Source organism: Salminus brasiliensis, chromosome 1 (assembly GCF_030463535.1).
Source record: "Salminus brasiliensis chromosome 1, fSalBra1.hap2, whole genome shotgun sequence".
In the NCBI taxonomy this organism is placed as follows: domain Eukaryota; kingdom Metazoa; phylum Chordata; class Actinopteri; order Characiformes; family Bryconidae; genus Salminus; species Salminus brasiliensis.
In genome coordinates this window covers 36,110,880-36,130,192 of record NC_132878.1, presented here as the reverse complement: position 1 = coordinate 36,130,192, position 19,313 = coordinate 36,110,880, and the positions used below count along the sequence as shown (strand labels likewise).

General features: G+C 41.8%; 1 protein-coding gene across 1 annotated transcript in view; it reads right to left on the bottom strand.

The window, feature by feature from the left end:
• The window catches only part of rngtt (RNA guanylyltransferase and 5'-phosphatase), a 177,524-nt gene that overhangs the window by 23,218 nt on the left and 134,993 nt on the right, over window positions 1-19,313 (bottom strand). Inside the window, exon 13 of the mRNA XM_072678641.1 lies at window positions 12,678-12,778. Coding sequence (XP_072534742.1) covers window positions 12,678-12,778 — 101 coding nt within the window. The remainder of the gene's footprint in view (window positions 1-12,677; window positions 12,779-19,313) is intronic.

The window sequence follows — 19,313 nt, the reverse complement described above, 5'->3', positions numbered from 1 at the left end:
AATGGAGGCTATCTAAAACGTGTACATTTCTATTATAAGAATATCATGCTTATATAAAAAAGGAAGCATTAGCTACCAGCTGCCACTCCCTAGCAACTGCAATCTGCCTTGGACCAGTTGCCCACCCACCACTACAGACTATGCTGAAGCTTACATAGACATGAACTATTACCACAACCACCATTAATCATAATTGTTCCATTATTCTTATCTTTACAACTATGGTTATATTCTTATATGTGTGTTACATTATATTCTGATTATATCAGCATACCCGAGTAGTGTTGGTGGTACGGTGTGTTGGTGACTTTTTATCATAATTTATAAATAGTTCTGACCAGAGGAGGATGGGTTCCTATTTTGAGTCTTGGTTATTCCAAAGGCTTTATCCTCCAGCTCTGAGGGAATTTTTCCTTGCCACTGTTGCCGTTGGCTTGGGGTTGAGGGTTTTATGTTTTATGTCTTGTCCTATAACTGGATTCCTGTAAGGCTGCTTTGTGACATCAGTTGTAAAAAGCGCTATACATATGAGAAATATGTATTTTTAAATATTTATGTTTACATAAGAAGCTCAAACTAAGAATTTCAGCAACTGACCAAGGAAAAAAAATGATTAGGCAATAACAATAAATCTCCAGATTGAACATATTGGAAAATGCATGGTGTTTTTATTCCATAGGATACTGACTACGTATATAACAATCCAAAATAAATAACACCTTTACAACAAAGAAGTACAATCACTCAAGCCCTTTTACCTCTAAATCTGGTCTAAAACACAACCACCTGCTTCCATCTGGTTTTCATCAATCTTATTGGAAAACATAAAACACACACGAAATCTGATTCAGAGAATGTTTGACTTCCAGTATTGTCTTTACAGACGACCCCTCCCGAAGAGCATGACTCTCTCTGGGTGTGTGACCTTCTTCTGCGGCCCTTTTCTCCAGACCATGTCAACAGTCAGCGGCGAGTCAGTATTGACATGCTGTTCCAAATATAACCCACCAGGAGATTAAGGCTAGGAAGGTGAAGCCATTTTTTTCCTGCAGAATGAGAACTGTCCACGATGTCGCCTCTGGGACTTCTCCAAATAGATGCTGAGATGCTCAGATGATGTTCCACAGCCTCATGCACATGTTACTGATATACCATGATTTGGCACAATGTGTTGAAAGGGGGGGGGGGGCGTTATGGAAGCAGGTGTGGTGGCTAAATCAATTAGTTTTCGCCTGTTGCACTAAGCAATGTTCAGTGACTGGTTTTGGAGTGACAGCCAAAATCCAACGGTTTCTATAGGAGCTTAAAGCAGTTAGCCTGTTAGCCATCGCTGAGCCACGTTTGTGCACAGCTTTACAACATTGGACAATTCTACAAACCGGTGGTCTTGAGGGTTCTTGTCCGTTAAACAGTGGAAAGGAGTCTTACTAACACCAATTTTAAGCCATGACCATTTGTTGAATGAACTTTTGCCATAATGTAAACCGGACAGCCTTTTTAGAACACACTTTATCATCAAAAATCTCCTGAACGAGCCTTATTTCTGACAGAGATCTGTGTTTTAATCTCTCAGCCTGCATTAAGCCTGCATGAAGCATCAGCACTTTCCTACTGCTCAGAAAAATGAAGTCGGAGTAATGACGGCACAGGGCTACTTCGCTCATCTAATATGGATCACTTTACGCAGGCTCGTCAATAGCAGGACGTCAGATCCAGGATAACCACGGGCAGTCTGAGGAGTCCTTAATGGTCTTTCAGCATGATGGTCTTTAAACCCAGGGTGCTGCTGTTATTTATGTCAGTTTGCTCCTAGAATGATCAAAGCCTGTCTTTAGAAAAAGAAACTTGGGGTTCTCAGAAAAATACACTTGTAAGCTAGCTCTGATGGTGTGCACTAGCATTGCTTATAGCATATCAGTTAGCCTGCCTAGAAAGTCTGTTACATCTGGCATGACGGTTAAAAAAACAAACAAACAAAAAAAAACACTGTTAATTGGAAGTCAGAGCAGTGAGTAAGGGTAGCCATCTCCGGGCCTGACCTCATGCACACCAGAGCACCATCAATCCCCTCTGTTTGAGGATGTGTAGGCATTGCGCTAAGGTCCAATTCGATCGGCTCTTACCAATTACCATACCAGTCAAATAACCTCTCTGAATAGCGCTTCTTCAAGTAGCCAGACCAGGAGCACCACTTGGTTTGATAGACTGCATAAACAGCCCAATCGTGCCTCTCTTTTGACTCAGTGTTTCAGAAGGGGGAAGAAAAGAACAGGAATATATTGTTTTTAGATATGCCTTGGGAAACAAGACCGAATTGCTGAAGGCAAAACTCATTAGCATTCCACCGGCATTTTAACACTCAACACACGCTCTTCCCCTTGCCTCTCTGTCTCTCTCTCTCTCCATCTCTGTCTCTCTCTTCCGTGGTTTTGGACAACAGCAGAGCTAAAGCTGATTTGTATAACACTGTCCTGGGCAAGCCTCTTCTCACCGAGGATTCCAGCTGCAAGACAGGCCATCTGGACTTCGAGTGCTGACCGCTTCGCGACCAGAAGACGTAAACACAAATTACATTCACAGCAAACTGGTACTTTCTGCAAGTAGCAGGAAACAGCAGAAAGCATGACTGACTGGAACTTCTAGTCTCGGGTGTATTCATTTAACACAGTTATTAAATCATTCAGATTTACTCATAGCCCCTTTGTCTCCAGCATACTGATAAATACTAATGTCAGTGTTAGCAATGCTTTACTGAAAAACCTATTGAAGGGAGAGCTATACCCCCACCAAAATGAGGACAGGTCCACTCTGGTTTGAAGGGTCTCTACAGTTGATCTTCAAATGCTCAATTTGTTAATATCTCTGCTGATTCTCACTGGATCACCAAGAGGTCTGGATTAGGATTCAGATTAGGACAAGGGTTAGGTTTATGTTTTGGGTTTAGGTTTAGATTAAAGTTTACAGTGATGGTTGCTTTAGGGTTTAGTGCTTCAGGATTAGAGTTAGGTTTAGATTTTGAGATTAAGATTAGAGTGATGGTAGAAATGAAATCCAGGATTAGGGTTAGGTTTAGATTTTGGTTTGAGATTAAGATTAAAGTGATGCCAGGATTAAAAACAGGACAAGGGTGTCTTAAATTTTAGTTTAAGATTAAGATTAGAGTGATAGTAGAATTAAAAATCAGGATTAGGGTTAGGTTTAGATTTTGGTTTGAGATTAAGATTAGAGTGATGCCAGGATTAAATACCAGGATTAGGGTTAGGTTTAGATTTTGGTTTAAGATTAAGATTAGAATGATAATAGAATTAAAACCCAGGATTAGGGTTAGGTTTAGATTTTGGTTTGAGATTAAGAGTAGGCTGATGACAGGATTAATATTAAGGATTAGGGTTAAGTTTACATTTTAGCTTGAAGTTTAGGGTGATCATAGGAACCAAAACCAGGATTAGGGTTAGGTTTAGATTTTGGTTTGGGATTAGAATTAGAGTGATGGCAGGATTGAAATCGTGGATTAGGGTTAGGTTTACATTTTAGCTGAATTTAGACTGATGCCAGGATTTAAACCGGACAAGTGAAAGCTTTAGATTTTGGTTTGAGATTAAGATTAGAGTGATGATTTAGATTTTAGATTTTGGTTTGAAGTTAAATTTAGACTGACAGGATTAAAGCAGGACAAAGGACATGTTTAGATTTTGGGTGCATTTAGGTTAAGATTAGAAGGATCAAACAGGATTAGACATGAGTTAAAGCAGGACTGAGGCTGGGTTACTTTGGTTTGAGGTTAAGGTTAGAGTGATGTTACTCCCTGACCGGGATTAAGCCTGGTCCTAGACTACACAGTATTTTGAATAGAGATTTTCCAATGAACATGCCTAGGCTTAATCCATCTCCAGGACACGGACCCTTAAGGTTAGGGAAGTAACACCAAGGGTTAAAAGTTAAAAGTTTAAAGTTAAAGTGATGTTCGGATTAAGGGCAGGCCTACATTTAAAAAGGAAAGGAAGTACTGTGTTAACTAATACATGGACTGCTGCCATTTTATTAATGTTATTATATTAGTTAAAGAAATCAATCTGCAGATGTTCTATTTAATATTATATAACCAAGAATGTATTGAATGTTAAATATTGTACTTTATGTATCTATTTATAGTAATATTAAATATTAGATTTAATCACGTTTCAAATGCGAGGCAATCTAGACGCTCATTCTACTGTAACTTAATTCTTGATATTCTATTTTTACAATCATCTCCAGCTCTGTTCTTCATTCGAGACATTCTCCAGCTGTCTGTAGCTGTTGTAGCATCCCATCAGCAGCATTCCAACAGAACCACTTGCCACATCTTTAACAAAATGTTACAATCCTATATCAGAAAACCTCTGAAGGCTAGTGTACACTGGACTGTGAAAACAAAGGATGTGTTACAACGACATCAAATAAGGCAGACGGATGGAGATGGAAAGATGAAGCACAAAGTCAGTCACTATGGTCCTGCTGTAAAACTGGACAAAATTAAGGTGCGAGATCTCTCAGTTGAAAGCAAACACTTCACATGAGTGCATCCACCTTGTCTGTTCACCCTGTGAATCGCATCACTGATCTTCTCTCTCTTCTTCAGCTCCATGCATGACTCCTCCTTCACGCTTTGAACTGAGAGTGCCCTCTGGTGTGCTGCTTTAACCCCATACTTACAACAGCAAGATTAAAGTGCAATGTGCACACACGGGCCTACAATGAACTGTGGCCAAAAATAAAAAAAGATATCCTTCGAATCCTTTCCAATTTTGTACAGCTGTCGGTCTTTGTCCATACGTTAACCAGGTCTTTAAGGCGAAAGAGGTTTGGGTTGGGCGTGGGCGGCAGGGGAAAGCAGTTGTGCCACGAGCCAGACTTTAGGTATTCAAAGCCATGCAGCAGAGGGACAGAGGCTCTTCTCAGCCCAGGCCTGCAAAACCACTGATAAAGGTGGAACAGTTGGATAGTCAGGAATGTCATTCCGACTGACTTGGGATTTGAGTAGGGCAGCAACATGTCAGCATAACTATGATGGAGCAAGGGGGAAGTTTTTAAGGTTCAAAAGTCAGGAGGAGTGTACAGGAAGGTACCCGGATAACCTTCAGCTAACTGAGAAAACAATAAACAAATGATAATGCAAATGTTCTGCAACAAAACGAGGAATATATCCGAAGTACAAATCCGGAAACCTTCATCTGATACCACATTTGCACAGTTATAGGGTCCATCTCCTCAACTGCACATCCAGCCTCCTCCACATGCTAAGTGGCAACGACGCAGACATGGTTGTCCATGTCTAATGAGCTCCCGTTACGGCCCTCCTATGTGCACTCCGTTGCAGATAGCATTTGGTACAGGCAAGATATCTACTCGCAGCACCCACATTCAACCAGCACAGCTCAACTTTCACGTACTTACACAGAATGCATTGTGATCAGACAACGATAGGATCACTCAAACCATATTCGGAGGTGGTTAGAGACGGATCTCGTCCACATTTAACACAAGTGAAAACGGAATGGGAGGCAAGCGGAAATACGTCTTTTGACATGCTCAGGTTTTGATGAGAAAGTGCTGTTCACAGCAGAAATGATGCGGAGGTGATGACAGTAAAATCGCATCTCATCTGGTCAGGCTGGGGACGTATTTTAAAAGTGTAAACAGAATCCAGTCAAAGTAGATCCAAATACTGTCCAGACACAAACTGCATGCTGATGCCAGGTGTAAACAGACCTTCAGCAAATGAATGAATGATGGGGGTTTTAAAACTGGATTTTTTTCACTGAATGTCGGTAATGAAAACGGCTTGTTTTTGTCTACTTATGTACCATGTAAATGTACTGCTTTTTACATAGAGTTTTTTTAAGGCCAGATTTGAACAAGCAAAATAAACCAGGGGTTGAACTGGGATTAACTACACAATGGGCGGAGCAAATCTGCTGTCGACGGACGTATGTCAATGTGTGGGTTTTTGTGACATGACAAACACAGTGAACTGAAAATTGTCTGTTTCCATTAATGGACTGCATGGACTATGGAGTGAAAGTCTTACCACATTTGAATGCGAATGTAATTTTTTACATAATCACATGACAAGAACACCACTCAAATACATGTCTTAAGAGTTAAATCAACTTCACTTCAAAACACTGATATCTGCTACGCTGCTTTGACTGAGAGCAGGAAGGGAAACAAATTTGGTGCATGAGGTCTCCAGGTCTGCCAAAAATAACAAAATCCATAGTACAAACCCGAGGCCAGAGGGCCAAATCTACAAACAAGACCTTCTCTTCTCTCTCAGCCACTCTCCCTGGAAACGCTCTGCAGAATCTAGGCCGAAAGAGCAGAGCTTTCTGTAGTCCCTTTCTTTAGCTCTCAGCCTCCTTGCCTTTGTCGTTGCTCTCTTCTCTGAACCCTTTGAAAATAATGAGAGAAAGGGAACGAGTGCGTATGAGGGGCCGAGACGGAGGGAGAGAAAGAGAGGGATGGCGTGGGAGGAAGAGACGAGCGCTTGTCACATTTTCCAGTTTCTTAGCAGGGGCAGAGACACAGTCGTAACCTCGGTACCTAACAGGCCTCTTCATCACAAGAGCTTTGAGAGAGTGAGGGAGAGTGAGAGAGAAATCCCACCCACTAGCTATGCTCACACGTCTGTTCGGTGCTATAACACCTACTAGACCAGCAGAGCATGGACAAAGGTCTTTTTTTTTTTTTTTTTTTTTTTTTTTGCAAAGATCACCTAAGCACTTTAAAAAAAAAAAAAAAAAAAAGTTCCACTCTTTTTATTTTTCTAAATATGTGCATAATTAAATGGTTAAGATAAATAACGGTAAATAAAGTCATTCAGAATGGTTTGGTAAGAAACTGATTTCTGATATCTGCCATACCTGGGCTTGCTGCCATTGTTTGAACAGCTACATCACCAGTCCCTATACAGTATACAGTTAAATACACTTCATAGTCGACTGACGATAATCAGCACTTAACTACAGTATGGGTATTTGCAATAAATAGGCAACCAATTTCATTACAGTTTTGACATAAGCAGCATGTCAGCATTATGTTATTTTTTTCAGGCTTGGGACAAGCTAAGGCAAAAATGTCCACTGCAATATCTATAACACCAGTATTTTGAGGGGTGACTGATTCACTGCAAGAGGTATGTACCAACCAGATGGATCAGTACATTGAATGTTTCCTTCAGTATTAACACATTTTTAGAATTTTTTAAACTGCTTAAAAGCCACTTACTGAAGCTTAGTACCATTATAGACAGAGACGTGTACTTAAATGCTAAATTGCACAAGCGATTTCTTAGTTTGATGCAGGAAAGGTTTTCTTCTGATGACTCTTCCACGAAGGTCGCTGCTCAGTCGAACAGCGCACCACACCTCCAGAGTCTGCAAAATATCCCTAAGGGTCAAACAGTTTTATGTGAAAGTCTTCTTTGTTTTCCAAGCTTTTGACCTCCTCCTGAAATGCCTACCTGAAAATGCTTGCAATCTTTTTTATGGCGCACTCCTGCTTCGTGGGCATCAATTTTTTTCATTTTCAGAGTGCTAGGCACCTGCTGAGAGACGCCCATGGACTGCTGAAGACTTTAAAATTTGTATTACCTTGTTTTTCCCTAATGATGACTCTGATCTACCCCTAAAGGACATGTTTTTCTGGACAAGCTGAGAGATACAGAACAGTCACAGAAAGTAATAGAAGCATGTGTACTGATGTGGTAGAGTAACACTACAAGATTTCACATGAAAAATACTCAGATTAAACAGTTCTCATGAACATTACTTCACCACTTCACCACAGTTGGCAGTGCGCCTAGCCCGGAGTGGCAAGGACAGCGATGCTATTCTCCCAAATACAGGTAGGTGGAGCATCACAACGAGAATGAGGACTTTCTATAGTGAACAGGCATCTGTCAGGATTGCTAGATCATGTTGCTGATGATTAATCAACTAGTACAAACCTCCATGGGTAAAGGCAGCAGGATGTTTACAGAGAGTTTACTGGGTGGTTCGGTCAGTGGTCAGTCTGAAATCTCATGGTATTGGCGCACTTTTTTGTGGATGAGAGAAAATCCCTACGACATAAGCAGCTCTTAGGGCCGGGTTCCCAGACAAGGATTAAGCCTAGTCACAGACGGCATTTTCCTTCCAATGGAGAATTTTCATTCAAAATTCTGAGTGGTCTAGGACTACGTTTAATCCCTGCCTGGGAAACTGGCCCATTGTGTAGAGGGTTCAGGAACTTCCTCCAACTTGCCCAGTTGGGCAAGTTCATTAAAGGAGTCAAATAAAAATGCTAATGAATAATCAGACAAAGCGCTGATCAACAGAAATGATGTCTTGACTCTGATTCTTTTGGAAAGCTGATTACATCCAGCACAGCAGGGTCCGAGATGAGGCATGGGTTTTGTTAGTTTTCCAGAATCTTAACAGAAATGACGTGTGTTAGAACAAAGGGATCCTACACTTCTAATAATGATGACCATGACATTGCAATTTTAGCCTTTCAGCTTGGCAAAGCCTCAATGTGAACTAAGCTGTAGGCTCCTGAAACACCGGAGACAGCTGTACGTCACTCATGATTAAGTGGGCTCCAAAGTGGCACAGTCGTCTAGGGGTTGACCCTTTTATTGGGAGCTTTTTGGTTCGATGCCCAGTGATGTCAGTCATTTGTGGACGGGAATCCAGTGGAGCGCAACTGGACTCATCACTAAGCGCAATAGCATAACAGAACAGGCAGTTAGTGCTTCTCCTCCAAACACCCCAAGCACAGTGAATTGTCTAATGGTGTTGAGTTAGCAGCAATTTGAGAAGGTGCTACTGCATAAATGCAGCCTACGTTGGATAATGTTGGATAATGTTGGATACTGTTCAAACTGGCTCCTATGCCCTAAAAAGCCATTATATGATTGTGCACAAACCATGCAGCAAATTTGCTACATGTTTCTCCTGAACTCGAGACCCCCATCAGCCCCCATAAAACAATCAGAGATGGATTGAGTGACGCTGAATGATTTCATCACTGGCTGTGTGTACAAGAAGGAAAAAAAAAATCCCTAGTTTCTCACTAGCTTTGTTGAACCCTCCAGTTTCGCATTGACATTCACAGTTGGCTGGATTTAACTCAACTGGACACACAACTGGCTCAGACGATATTACCTGCAGAGGGGCTGGTTGCATATGAAAGTGAATGAAGGCAACATCAAATAAGTTGTTTGCTGCTGTCCCAAGCCTGCTTTACTTGCCCTGCCCAACCAGGCAGTCTTTTATGTTGAACCCTGTTGCGTGTACTGATGCGTCTCTGCTAGAAGCACAAATGTGGAGATCAAGGTTTCTCAATGGGCGTTCAGACGTATGGTCCGAGCTCAATGGAGTAGAGGAAGGGTGGTCCAGTAGCAGCTGCAGGTTAAGAAGATCCACGTCCTCCTCCTCATGTGGGCGTTATTGATCTGTTTACTGGAGCTGTAAAGCCTCTCTTCTCCTCTCTGCCTGCTCCCTGAAACCTTCAAACACCTTCTAGACTACCACACACGCACACCCAGCACAGAAAAGAGCCAAGACACGGTAATGAACACAATAAGTGTGTGAGTGTGACAATGAACAAGAGAGAGAAAGAGAGAGAGAAAGAGAGAGAAGAAGATTTTCCTCATTACCACTGGCTCCAGGGAGCAACGCCCTCAAATACAACATGATGAACACGCCTCATAACGAATCTCTGAGCTCCATTAGCAAAAAAAAGAAACATCTATTGGAAGATGCTCTATTAAACAACACAACCTAAACTTAAAGAACCACTCCGCAACAACCGTAGAGAGCTAAGACTGGCTGAAAGGAAGTGGCGGAAGTCACAACACGACTCCGACCTCCACTCCTATCAGTCTCTTCTCTCCAGGTTCAGAACGGAAGTTACTGACGCTAAAGCATCTTACTACAGGGGGAAATTGGAATCATCCGCATCTGACCCACGCAAACTCTTCACCATCTTCTCCTCTCTCCTCAACCCTCCTACTCCCCCACCTCCTACTACCCTGTCTGCAGAAGATTTTGTCTCCTTCTTTGAAGAAAAGGTTGACAAGATCCGCCGATCTTTCCCCCCTGCCTCTACCCCGCTCTCTAGGCACTGCCCTCCTCCTCCCTCTTCACTGACCTGCTTCTCTCCTCTTTCCACAGATGACCTCCTACATCTTCTCACCTCTAATAATCCTACCACCTGTCCACTAGACCCTGTTCCATCCCCTCTGTTCCAAACAATTGCTCCAAACCTCCTTCCTTTCATCTCCTCTATCATAAACAGCTCTTTGTTGTCAGGTCAGGTACCATCGGCCTTCAAGTCTGCCAGAGTCGTGCCCATCCTAAAGAAACCAACTCTAGACAGCTTGGACATCGGCAACTACAGACCTATCTCTCTTCTCTCTTTTCTCTCAAAGATTCTCGAACGTTCCGTCTACAACCAACTGTCTCTCTTTCTCACTCTGAACAATCTTCAGGACCCCCACCAGTCTGGCTTCAAAGCTGCACACTCTACTGAAACTTCCTCTCCAGAGAGGCCGCCCAGGTGCTTGTTCAGTCTCTCGTCACTTCCAGACTTGACTACTGCAACTCTCTTCTGGCTGGTCTCCCTCTGCGCACCATCAGGCCCCTGCAACTCATCCAGAATGCAGCGGCACGGGTCGTCTTCAATGTCCCAAAATTTAGCCATGTCACTCCACTGCTGCGTTCTCTTCACTGGCTTCCTGTAGCTGCCCGCATCAGATTTAAAACCCTGACGCTGGCCTACAAAGCCAAGAACGGACCAGCCCCTCAGTATCTGATGGCAATGGTCAAAAGCCGATCCGCACCAAGAGCCCTTCGAGCTTCAAGTACGGCTCGGCTCGACCCGCCATCCCTCAAAATCCACGGAAGACAAGCGTCCAGGCTTTTTTCTGTCCTGGCACCAAAGTGGTGGAACGAGCTGCCCCTGGGTGTCCGAACGGCCGAGTCGCTTGCTGTCTTCAAACGCAAACTGAAGACCCACCTCTTCAGAGAGTACTTGGACTAATAGTTCTATGGTCGCCTTATTGTCTTGTGTTTAGCAATGTCTAAGCTTAGAGGTATCTTTTGAATTATTAGTCTATTCTAACTAGCTATTCTAAATAGCAAAGCACTTTGTAAGTCGCTCTGGATAAGAGCGTCTGCTAAATGCCGTAAATGTAAATGTAAATACTTCAATGTGTGAAATGACGACAGACACACAACACTCGCACAGTGGATAAACTCTCAAAAATGCTAGAATGATGCTATAAAAAGTTCTTCGAGCTATGCCACAAAAGAACCACTTATGGTTCCATTAAGAACCTGTTTGTAGCAGAGATGTATGAATGTGAAGAACCTTTTAAAAGCTTAAAGAACATCTACTTGATGTGAAGTTTCTACCAATTTCAGGTTTCTTCACTCACTCACTCACTCACTCACACACTCACACACACACACACACACACACACACATCTATATTACAAAAATAGTTAGTAAACCAAAATTGATTTCTCCAAGGCATTGCTCAAAGAACCTTTTGTAGTACCTTTTCTTTAACCCCCCCCCCCCAGCAGCTGATGCCACAACTCTTTTAACACACCACTACGGTCCTCTACTGAAAACACTGCATTAGTGCAACTATTCCAACAACGAGAGGTAAACAGACTGTACAGTGCTTCTGCTTTGGTGCAAACTAGAAAAATGCTATTTGGGAAATTGAGAAACTGTGGAGGTCAATAGGTAATCTGGCGGACCAATAAAACTCTTAGTCAGAACTGTGATTATGCTATTGAGACAAGCAAAGCTTAACACATTCTAGAAAAAATGGGAATAGATCTTGAACAAGCTTTGCATGCAAAACAACCAAGGAGCATCTCAGAACTAGAGGCCTTCTGCAAAGAAGAGTGGGAAAGACTCCAACTACAAAAACCGACTTTTAGCTGCTACACAAAGCGTTTGCAAGCTGGGATCTTTGCCAAAGGGCATGTTACTAAGTCCTGGCCGTGTAATGTTACATTTGAATAGCTACAGAGGCTGTGACTAATTTCAGCAAAAAAAAAAAAAAGGCCAAAACTACTACTAAACTAAAAATATGGGAAACAAAAACAATGGTGTAAAGGCCTTAAGAGTGTAGCTGCATTTTGCAGTGAAGAAAATGTGTGTGGGGGGGAGAAAAAAAAATATATACCCCACCCAGCAAGAATAAAGCCAATTTCTGGGCCACCATAACACTCATAACAATAAAAACGCCAGCGGACAAACAGACAGGGTGATTTTCGTTTGAGCCACAGCAATATTGTCAAATGTCCAGGGAGATAACTATGTGTTGAGCGGAATTAAGCTTGCTGCTACTACCTGCACATGACTCAGGGCTGGGATTATGTAATATACCCACTCTCACACTCAACCAAAACGGTATAAATCTCCTAGCACAGCTATACAAATCTAAAAATACACCCTCCATATAAATGTTACAAAGAGAAGCTTCAAAGAAACGACACAATACAGTTGATGGCAGGTGTGAGGGGTGTGTGTGTGTGTGTGTGTGTGTGTGTGTGTGTGTGTGTGTGTGTGTGTTCTGATGTTTGTTGTTGGGGCTGTAAAAGGGGCTTGTTGCTGTGGTGACAGTGACTCACCCTTCTCCTCCAACCTTAGAGATCTTCAGTCGGAAATCCACAGAATTGAGACTGGGAGGTTTCCACTTCAGAATGTCATCACACCGGCCTGGCTTATACTTCTGCTCACGAGAACGAGAGAGATGGAGAGAGAGGAGAGAGAGAGAGGAAAGAGAGAGAGGAAAGAGAGAGAGATTTTAACATACTAAATAAACCAATATATACTTCGAGTAGAGTAGTAGTAGATACTGAATAATTCACAGTAGATCCTGAATAATTCATAGTGCATGTGAAATAACCCATGGTGAATACTGCTTGATTCACAGTTGATACTGAATCATTTATAGTAGATACTAAATAATTCATATTGAATAATTGATAGTGGATATTTCATAGTGTATCCTAAATACATCATAATGGACGGCAAATAATTCATAGTGGATATTTAATACTTTATGGTAAATACTGAATCATTTATAGTCAACACAGAGGAATTTATAATGGATATTGAATAATTCATAGTAGATACTGAATAACAGGTCTCAAAAATAAGCCTCAAGGGGTTAAGTAAGATCAAAGAACACTCATTTTGCATGACTCACTCCTGTAATTACTAAGAATAATATATACCAACTGTGCACAGATTTGAAGATCTCTACCCTTCCGTCATCCAAAAGAAATCTATCAACACATTTTTCATCAGTCTAATTCTAAAATCAACCTTGAGCCCAAAACAAACTACAAACTAGTATGTGACTTTGATTCTCTCCTACTAGAGCTGCACAATATTAAAAAAGGCATAATATTGCTATTATGTACTGCTGCATAATGGCAGAGACATGACATATATTAAAAATTAATATATTAAATATATTAAAACACAGAACCTTTAATGTGATCTGATTAAAGATTGACGGGCAAAATTATATATAACATTATTCCCATCATGGGAAAGTCTTGACCCATGGAGCATAGTCTGGATCATCAGCATCACTTAGGTACAACACCTACTTGACACCTACTGACAAAGCAATAGTTTTCATAAAAATAAAAAATAAAAACTCATGCAAGGCTTATGTAGGTGTCATGTACACTGCCCTGCAGCAAAGTGCCACCAAAAAAATACAGCACCCACAAAAAACAACTACTACCCAACTGCTCTCCCACACTTGACTCAACTCATGCAAGGCTAAAAAGGTAAAGAGGTAAACACTGGTACCACTTGAAACACTGCCGCGCCGCATCCTTTTCTCTGCCAGGTTCCCGCAGTGCATGATGGTTGCAGCACAGCAAAATCTGCCTAAAAACCTTATGCAAATGAGACCAGCAATATCACTGTGCTCAGAGGGTACACTGCTCTTAGTCATAAACATCAAACACAAACCTTTCTCTGAAGGCAGAGAAGAGCAATCACCTGTCTCTTGTTTTAACACATGATAGTTTTATATGATAATGAGAGCTCCGGGTTAACAGATTCGGAGTGTGGAAGTAGTTAACATCAAGCGAGATAACATTTTTATTGTACAATCATACAATCGCACTGTGGTTAGTTCACTAGTGAGTTTAAAATAAATGTAAATAGAAATGAGTAATGGAAAACAGCTCATCAGGGGCAGAGAAAAGACACCAAAAAACAATGGTGCTGCAACAAGAACAGACTCACGAGAGGCAAAAAGGTAATTAAATCATATTAGTATTTTGTGTATTTTGTAGTTAAACAGTGACTATTTCAGGACAGAGAGTCTGAACACAGAGCTTCTGCTGCTGTTGTCCATAAAACTGCCTGAATCCTGGCTAGACGGATGCAGTTTTTCCTACACCACTGGTTCATTTACTCTGTGAGTTCCTAACTGTGTTGATGGCTAATCTGATGTGTTATGCCTTTGGGTTTACTTGTGAATTCCCAACCAATTGGAGAGCTTCTATGGCTTAATCTACCTAGATATTGATTCAGATGTAACCCTGTATTGCTTTTATTATCGAGAATCATATCAAACCAAAATTGACTAAAATGACAGGCCTCTCAAAAAACATTAGGATTTCTCAGAAGGCCAAGAGCGCCCTGAGGGGCCTTATTGTCCTAAGAGCAATGAGCAAGTGAATATTGGACAGAAGAAACAGCACAACACAGGCTGAGCTTTAGAACAGTCTGGACAAAGCCAATAAATAAATAAGGCCTTGGTTGTGTGTGTTGTAGTCTGCAGCCCATTCATGGTTGTGTGAAGGGTTTCAAAAAACAGTACATGCCAGCCCCCCTCATTCTCCACTAGGCTAGCGAACCGTTACTCTTCACGTTCGCCATGAAGTTCTTCATTGAACTTTGAAGTACGCTGACATTTGGCCTATCGTCCACACCTGGAAAATTCCGTCTCTTAGCAATGAGCAGCAGTCACGGGCTGATGTGTGTAACTTAGCAACCGTAGAGGTACTGATTGCTCTTAAAGGGCCGATCACACTCTTCCTCGACCATGTGATGCAGACTGGGGGATGCAGGATCTCCAGCGAAACCACTCAAGACGTTTAGCGCATTTTCTCAAAAGTGAGATTCTAATGGCATCCGTCTGGTTTATGCGAGTGACGACAGGTGCTTGACGGGGCTTGTCCCCTTATCGCCGCAACGGTTTCACAAGTAGATCAATTAGGCTCCCGTCCAGGTAAATAGTTTTAATAATACATATGTTCAATTATTGATCAGCATCAACATTCCTTTCCTAATTTTCGAACATATATTTACTAAGTTTTAATTTTTTTATTACCTAATTCTGTCTGGATAGCCAGGTCAAGCCTCTTTCACATGATATTACAAGTGCTGGGGGTAAAGGCTGGCATGTGCCAATCAGCTAACATATGGGCACAGAGAGAATGCAAGCTCTCTCTGACTACTGCTCACGGATGGCTGTGGCATCACCGGGGATCCGACTCATGGCTTCCCATGGAATTGATGATCGCTTAGACAGTTGTGCCACTTGGGAGATTGGCACAAAGATAATGATAATTTGTGTTAACAGTGTTAGGTGTTGTGTTAAGAACATAGTGTGCGGACATGTTTTGTTGATTTTCTAAGAGAACGCACGTAAACAAATCCTCTACAGGAAACGAACATCAAGGCCACTGCAGCTTCTGGTTATTTTTTAAAGTATAAAAAGTAGTGGTGAACGTAACAAATGGGTGGCCAGGTAATTACTCCAGGCTAAATGTGTTTGATGACCTGCTGTCTTATTTCTTCACTTTCATCTTGGCAGATGCAACTCGTTTCATGTATTATGTATGAAAATACAGAAAAACAAATGAAGGTCAGAAAACAAACTAAGCGCTAGCCGGTACGTTTCTGACCCACTAAAGATGTGTTGAGACCTTTACATTAACGCTACTGAAAGCAGAACTACCGACTGACGAACGTTGCCATTTAGTGATAACCATAATAACTGTCTCCAACCCCTCCTGCAAATCCTCACTCTCCTCCTGCAAATCCTCACTCTATTCACAAATGATTCCAGAATATAATTTCTGGGGCCGTCATATGTATGAATATTTTAAGAGTCTTTTAATATTCTGCTGTCTCTTGCTCTTTCACAGTGGAACTCACTACTCATTATGTCTTGAATCAAACATCTTCCAGGGATGCAGGAAGGTGTTTTAAAAAGTGACACAAGTGACGCGAACAGGGACATGCAGATGCAAAATCATTTTTGGCATAACTGATAAGGTTTTGTTCTAGCAACTAGTCTATTTTCTGAGATGCATGTTATACTGCATGTGTTAGGACTGGGTTTCCCAAAAGCGACATAGGACAAAGATGATTCTTACTTGGTCAAGCGAGCATTGCTCAGAACACTCTCTCTACGACCAAGATGCTTTGGGAACCTGTCCCCTGGATGATTAACAAGCAGTCATCTCCTACAGGCTTGAACAATACCTTTTTTTGGTTTGTTTTTGACAATCTATAAAATCCCTTGTAGTAAAGTTCAGTAATGGAAGTTGCTGTAACACCAGTGTCACGGTCTACAGTCAAGAAAGTCCATGAACTAAAAGGTTGCTTTAAAGTCGACCAGGGCTGCGTGTTGGCAAGAATCTGGTAAAACGATATGTATCATGATATAGGGGTTACAATTCAGTATTTGCAATTTACTGCGCTACTGTAAGCATGTTGACATAGTGTGAGCGTGAGCGTAGTATAAAATAGTATATCAAAGTATAAAAGCTTTCATTTCTATGCAAAGAGAACAGTGGGACCTGAAGACACAGTACAACTCCGTTATCTAGCACTCAGGGTTTAAAAACAACTCAAAATGAACCACTGTCTGCCACTAATCTTTACATGTAACTATTAATTACAAACCAGTACTGTAAATACAACAGAAAATCAACACTAAAATACAATTCAACAATCAAGCATAAGTTTGTAGCTGACCACATAGACAAAGAAAAAAGCAGACATTTGTTATGGTCAGATGAGACAAAGATCACGTAGTTTCATCCCAATGACCAGAGGTACGTTTGTAGACATAAGGGTAACTGCTACAGTCCATAAAGTGGATGGAATAATGATGGAAGGAGGACTACTTCTTCTAATCCTTAGGCATAGACCAGAAATCTAGTTAGGCTTAGACATGGCTTGGTGTTCCAACAGGGCAAACACACACCAAAGGTGACTGTGGAGCGGATAAAGCAGGCTAACATTAAACTTTTAAAATGGCATTACTTTAGACTATCCTAAAACTCCTGATCTCAAACATACCGGAAACATGTGGATCGTGCAAACATAAGGAATGTGCAGGGTACTGCAGTCATCCCACCTTCCGTGCTTCCTGTGTCCCTGCCTTCTTCAATTCTTCATGTGTACGGTAATGCTAAACACACTTCCACCTCTTCAGAGCTTTAGATTGTTCTTCCCAGAACTTTCTCCAAACAAACACGCAGAGTTCAATCTGTGCTGTCTGCAATGATCTATTTCTGGCCAAGGTCCGTTCGATTAGCTCTCCATTTGCATATGTACACTGAAGGTCTATTTCCTCTAGGTGTTTGCTCAGTCATCCCCACAGGATGCCAAAAGACCGGTGGCAAACCCTCAGCGCAGGAGGAGGGCCATCGAACTTTCCAGCTCTGACCATGGAGGATAGGATCTCTAAATACAGAGACAATTTGGCAATGAAAGGCAGATAAACAGTGGTAAGCAAAACATGGCTCGGGCCCATATTCTATATTTTTAATGCATTTTTCCAGCTTCCAGCTGGACAGCACTCTGGTCAGCTTCTGCTGTTTTTTTTTAATTAAATGTGTTTTAGAAATACATTTGAGTTGAATCTTCAAAAAGCATGAAGCCATAGCATAAAAAGCCATAGCCTATAGACTATATTGCCTTATAGTGTATTAGGTTTATACTGCTATCCTTTTCTTAATAAATATTTGATTCCAGAAGAAGGTTTTAATTATGGAGTATATGCAGAGTAAAGCAGCTTCTTTGAAACTTCAGCGTGAATGGGCAAGGCTAAACTGCTGCAGGCAGAATAAGCAGACATGTAAATGTGTATACTGTAGTATGCGTCCTTCAAAAAAAAAAGGCCGGTAACCTCTGAACAACCTTCGAAGCCATAGCACCAATATTTTCTCGGCCTAAGCGATGCCTCCCAGGCTTGATGTTTGAATGTAGGCAGCAGCAAGTTTGTGCAAAAGAGAGGAACGGAAAGTTTCCAGTCGTTTAAAGTTTATGAAGCCTGAATTTGACATAAAAATGAACATCATCGCTATCTACTGCTGTCAAAACATTGTATGAATAATATTACCGCTGTGCCACGCCATCCCCACCAAGACTCACCTTATCTTAATGAGGTGAAGGTATTAGCTTTAAGGACAAGCCTAGCCGTTAGAAGAACCGCAGGTTTCCGACTGAAGGAATTTAAAGCCCTGTATTTGCGGAGTTCACTCCAGAGGGAGGAAGGAGGGATTTGGCAGGCTGACAGAATAAGAGAGAAAAGAAAGCGAGCAAGAGAGAGAGGGTGACAGAAAGAATGAGGGGAAGATAGAGAGAGGACGAAGGCTTTCACGCCACATTCTCCTGGCTGTGTATCTGATGCCGTAGTGCACGTGGGCGAGAGCTGCTGAAAAGAGGCTCCACGAAGCGTCCCTATCTCCTACAATAGGCACTCAGGACAGCTGGCAGAGCAGTGAGACCCTGCGAGGGGCGCGCACACTCAAAACACACACAGCCACACTGCTGAATAGGACTAAATGAATCCCACAGCACAGTCAAGGTGCCCTTCCATTTAAGAGGATCCCTTGTTAAAACACAGGTGTATCCAAAAAAACAACACCACAAAAATAAAAGCAATGAAATGAAATAAGGTTCTTCTTAGGCTCCTTAAGAATATTTAATTATCCATGAATACTTTCTATTAGTTGCTGATTCATTTGAAGACCAATAAAAGTTCCCAACAAATAATACTGGTGTACCGACCCCCATTCCATACCAAACTAGGGTGACCAGACATTCTCTTTTTTGATGTGGAAAACCCTGCATCCAGACGGGATTTCTAAATAGCGTAAGGTCTGTTTAAGTCCTGCCTTCTCACCACCACTACTGGTCTACAAGTACCTGCAGACACCACTCATCACCAGGCTAATGCAATCCCTACACTGAAGCGTGGCGGTGGCAGCATC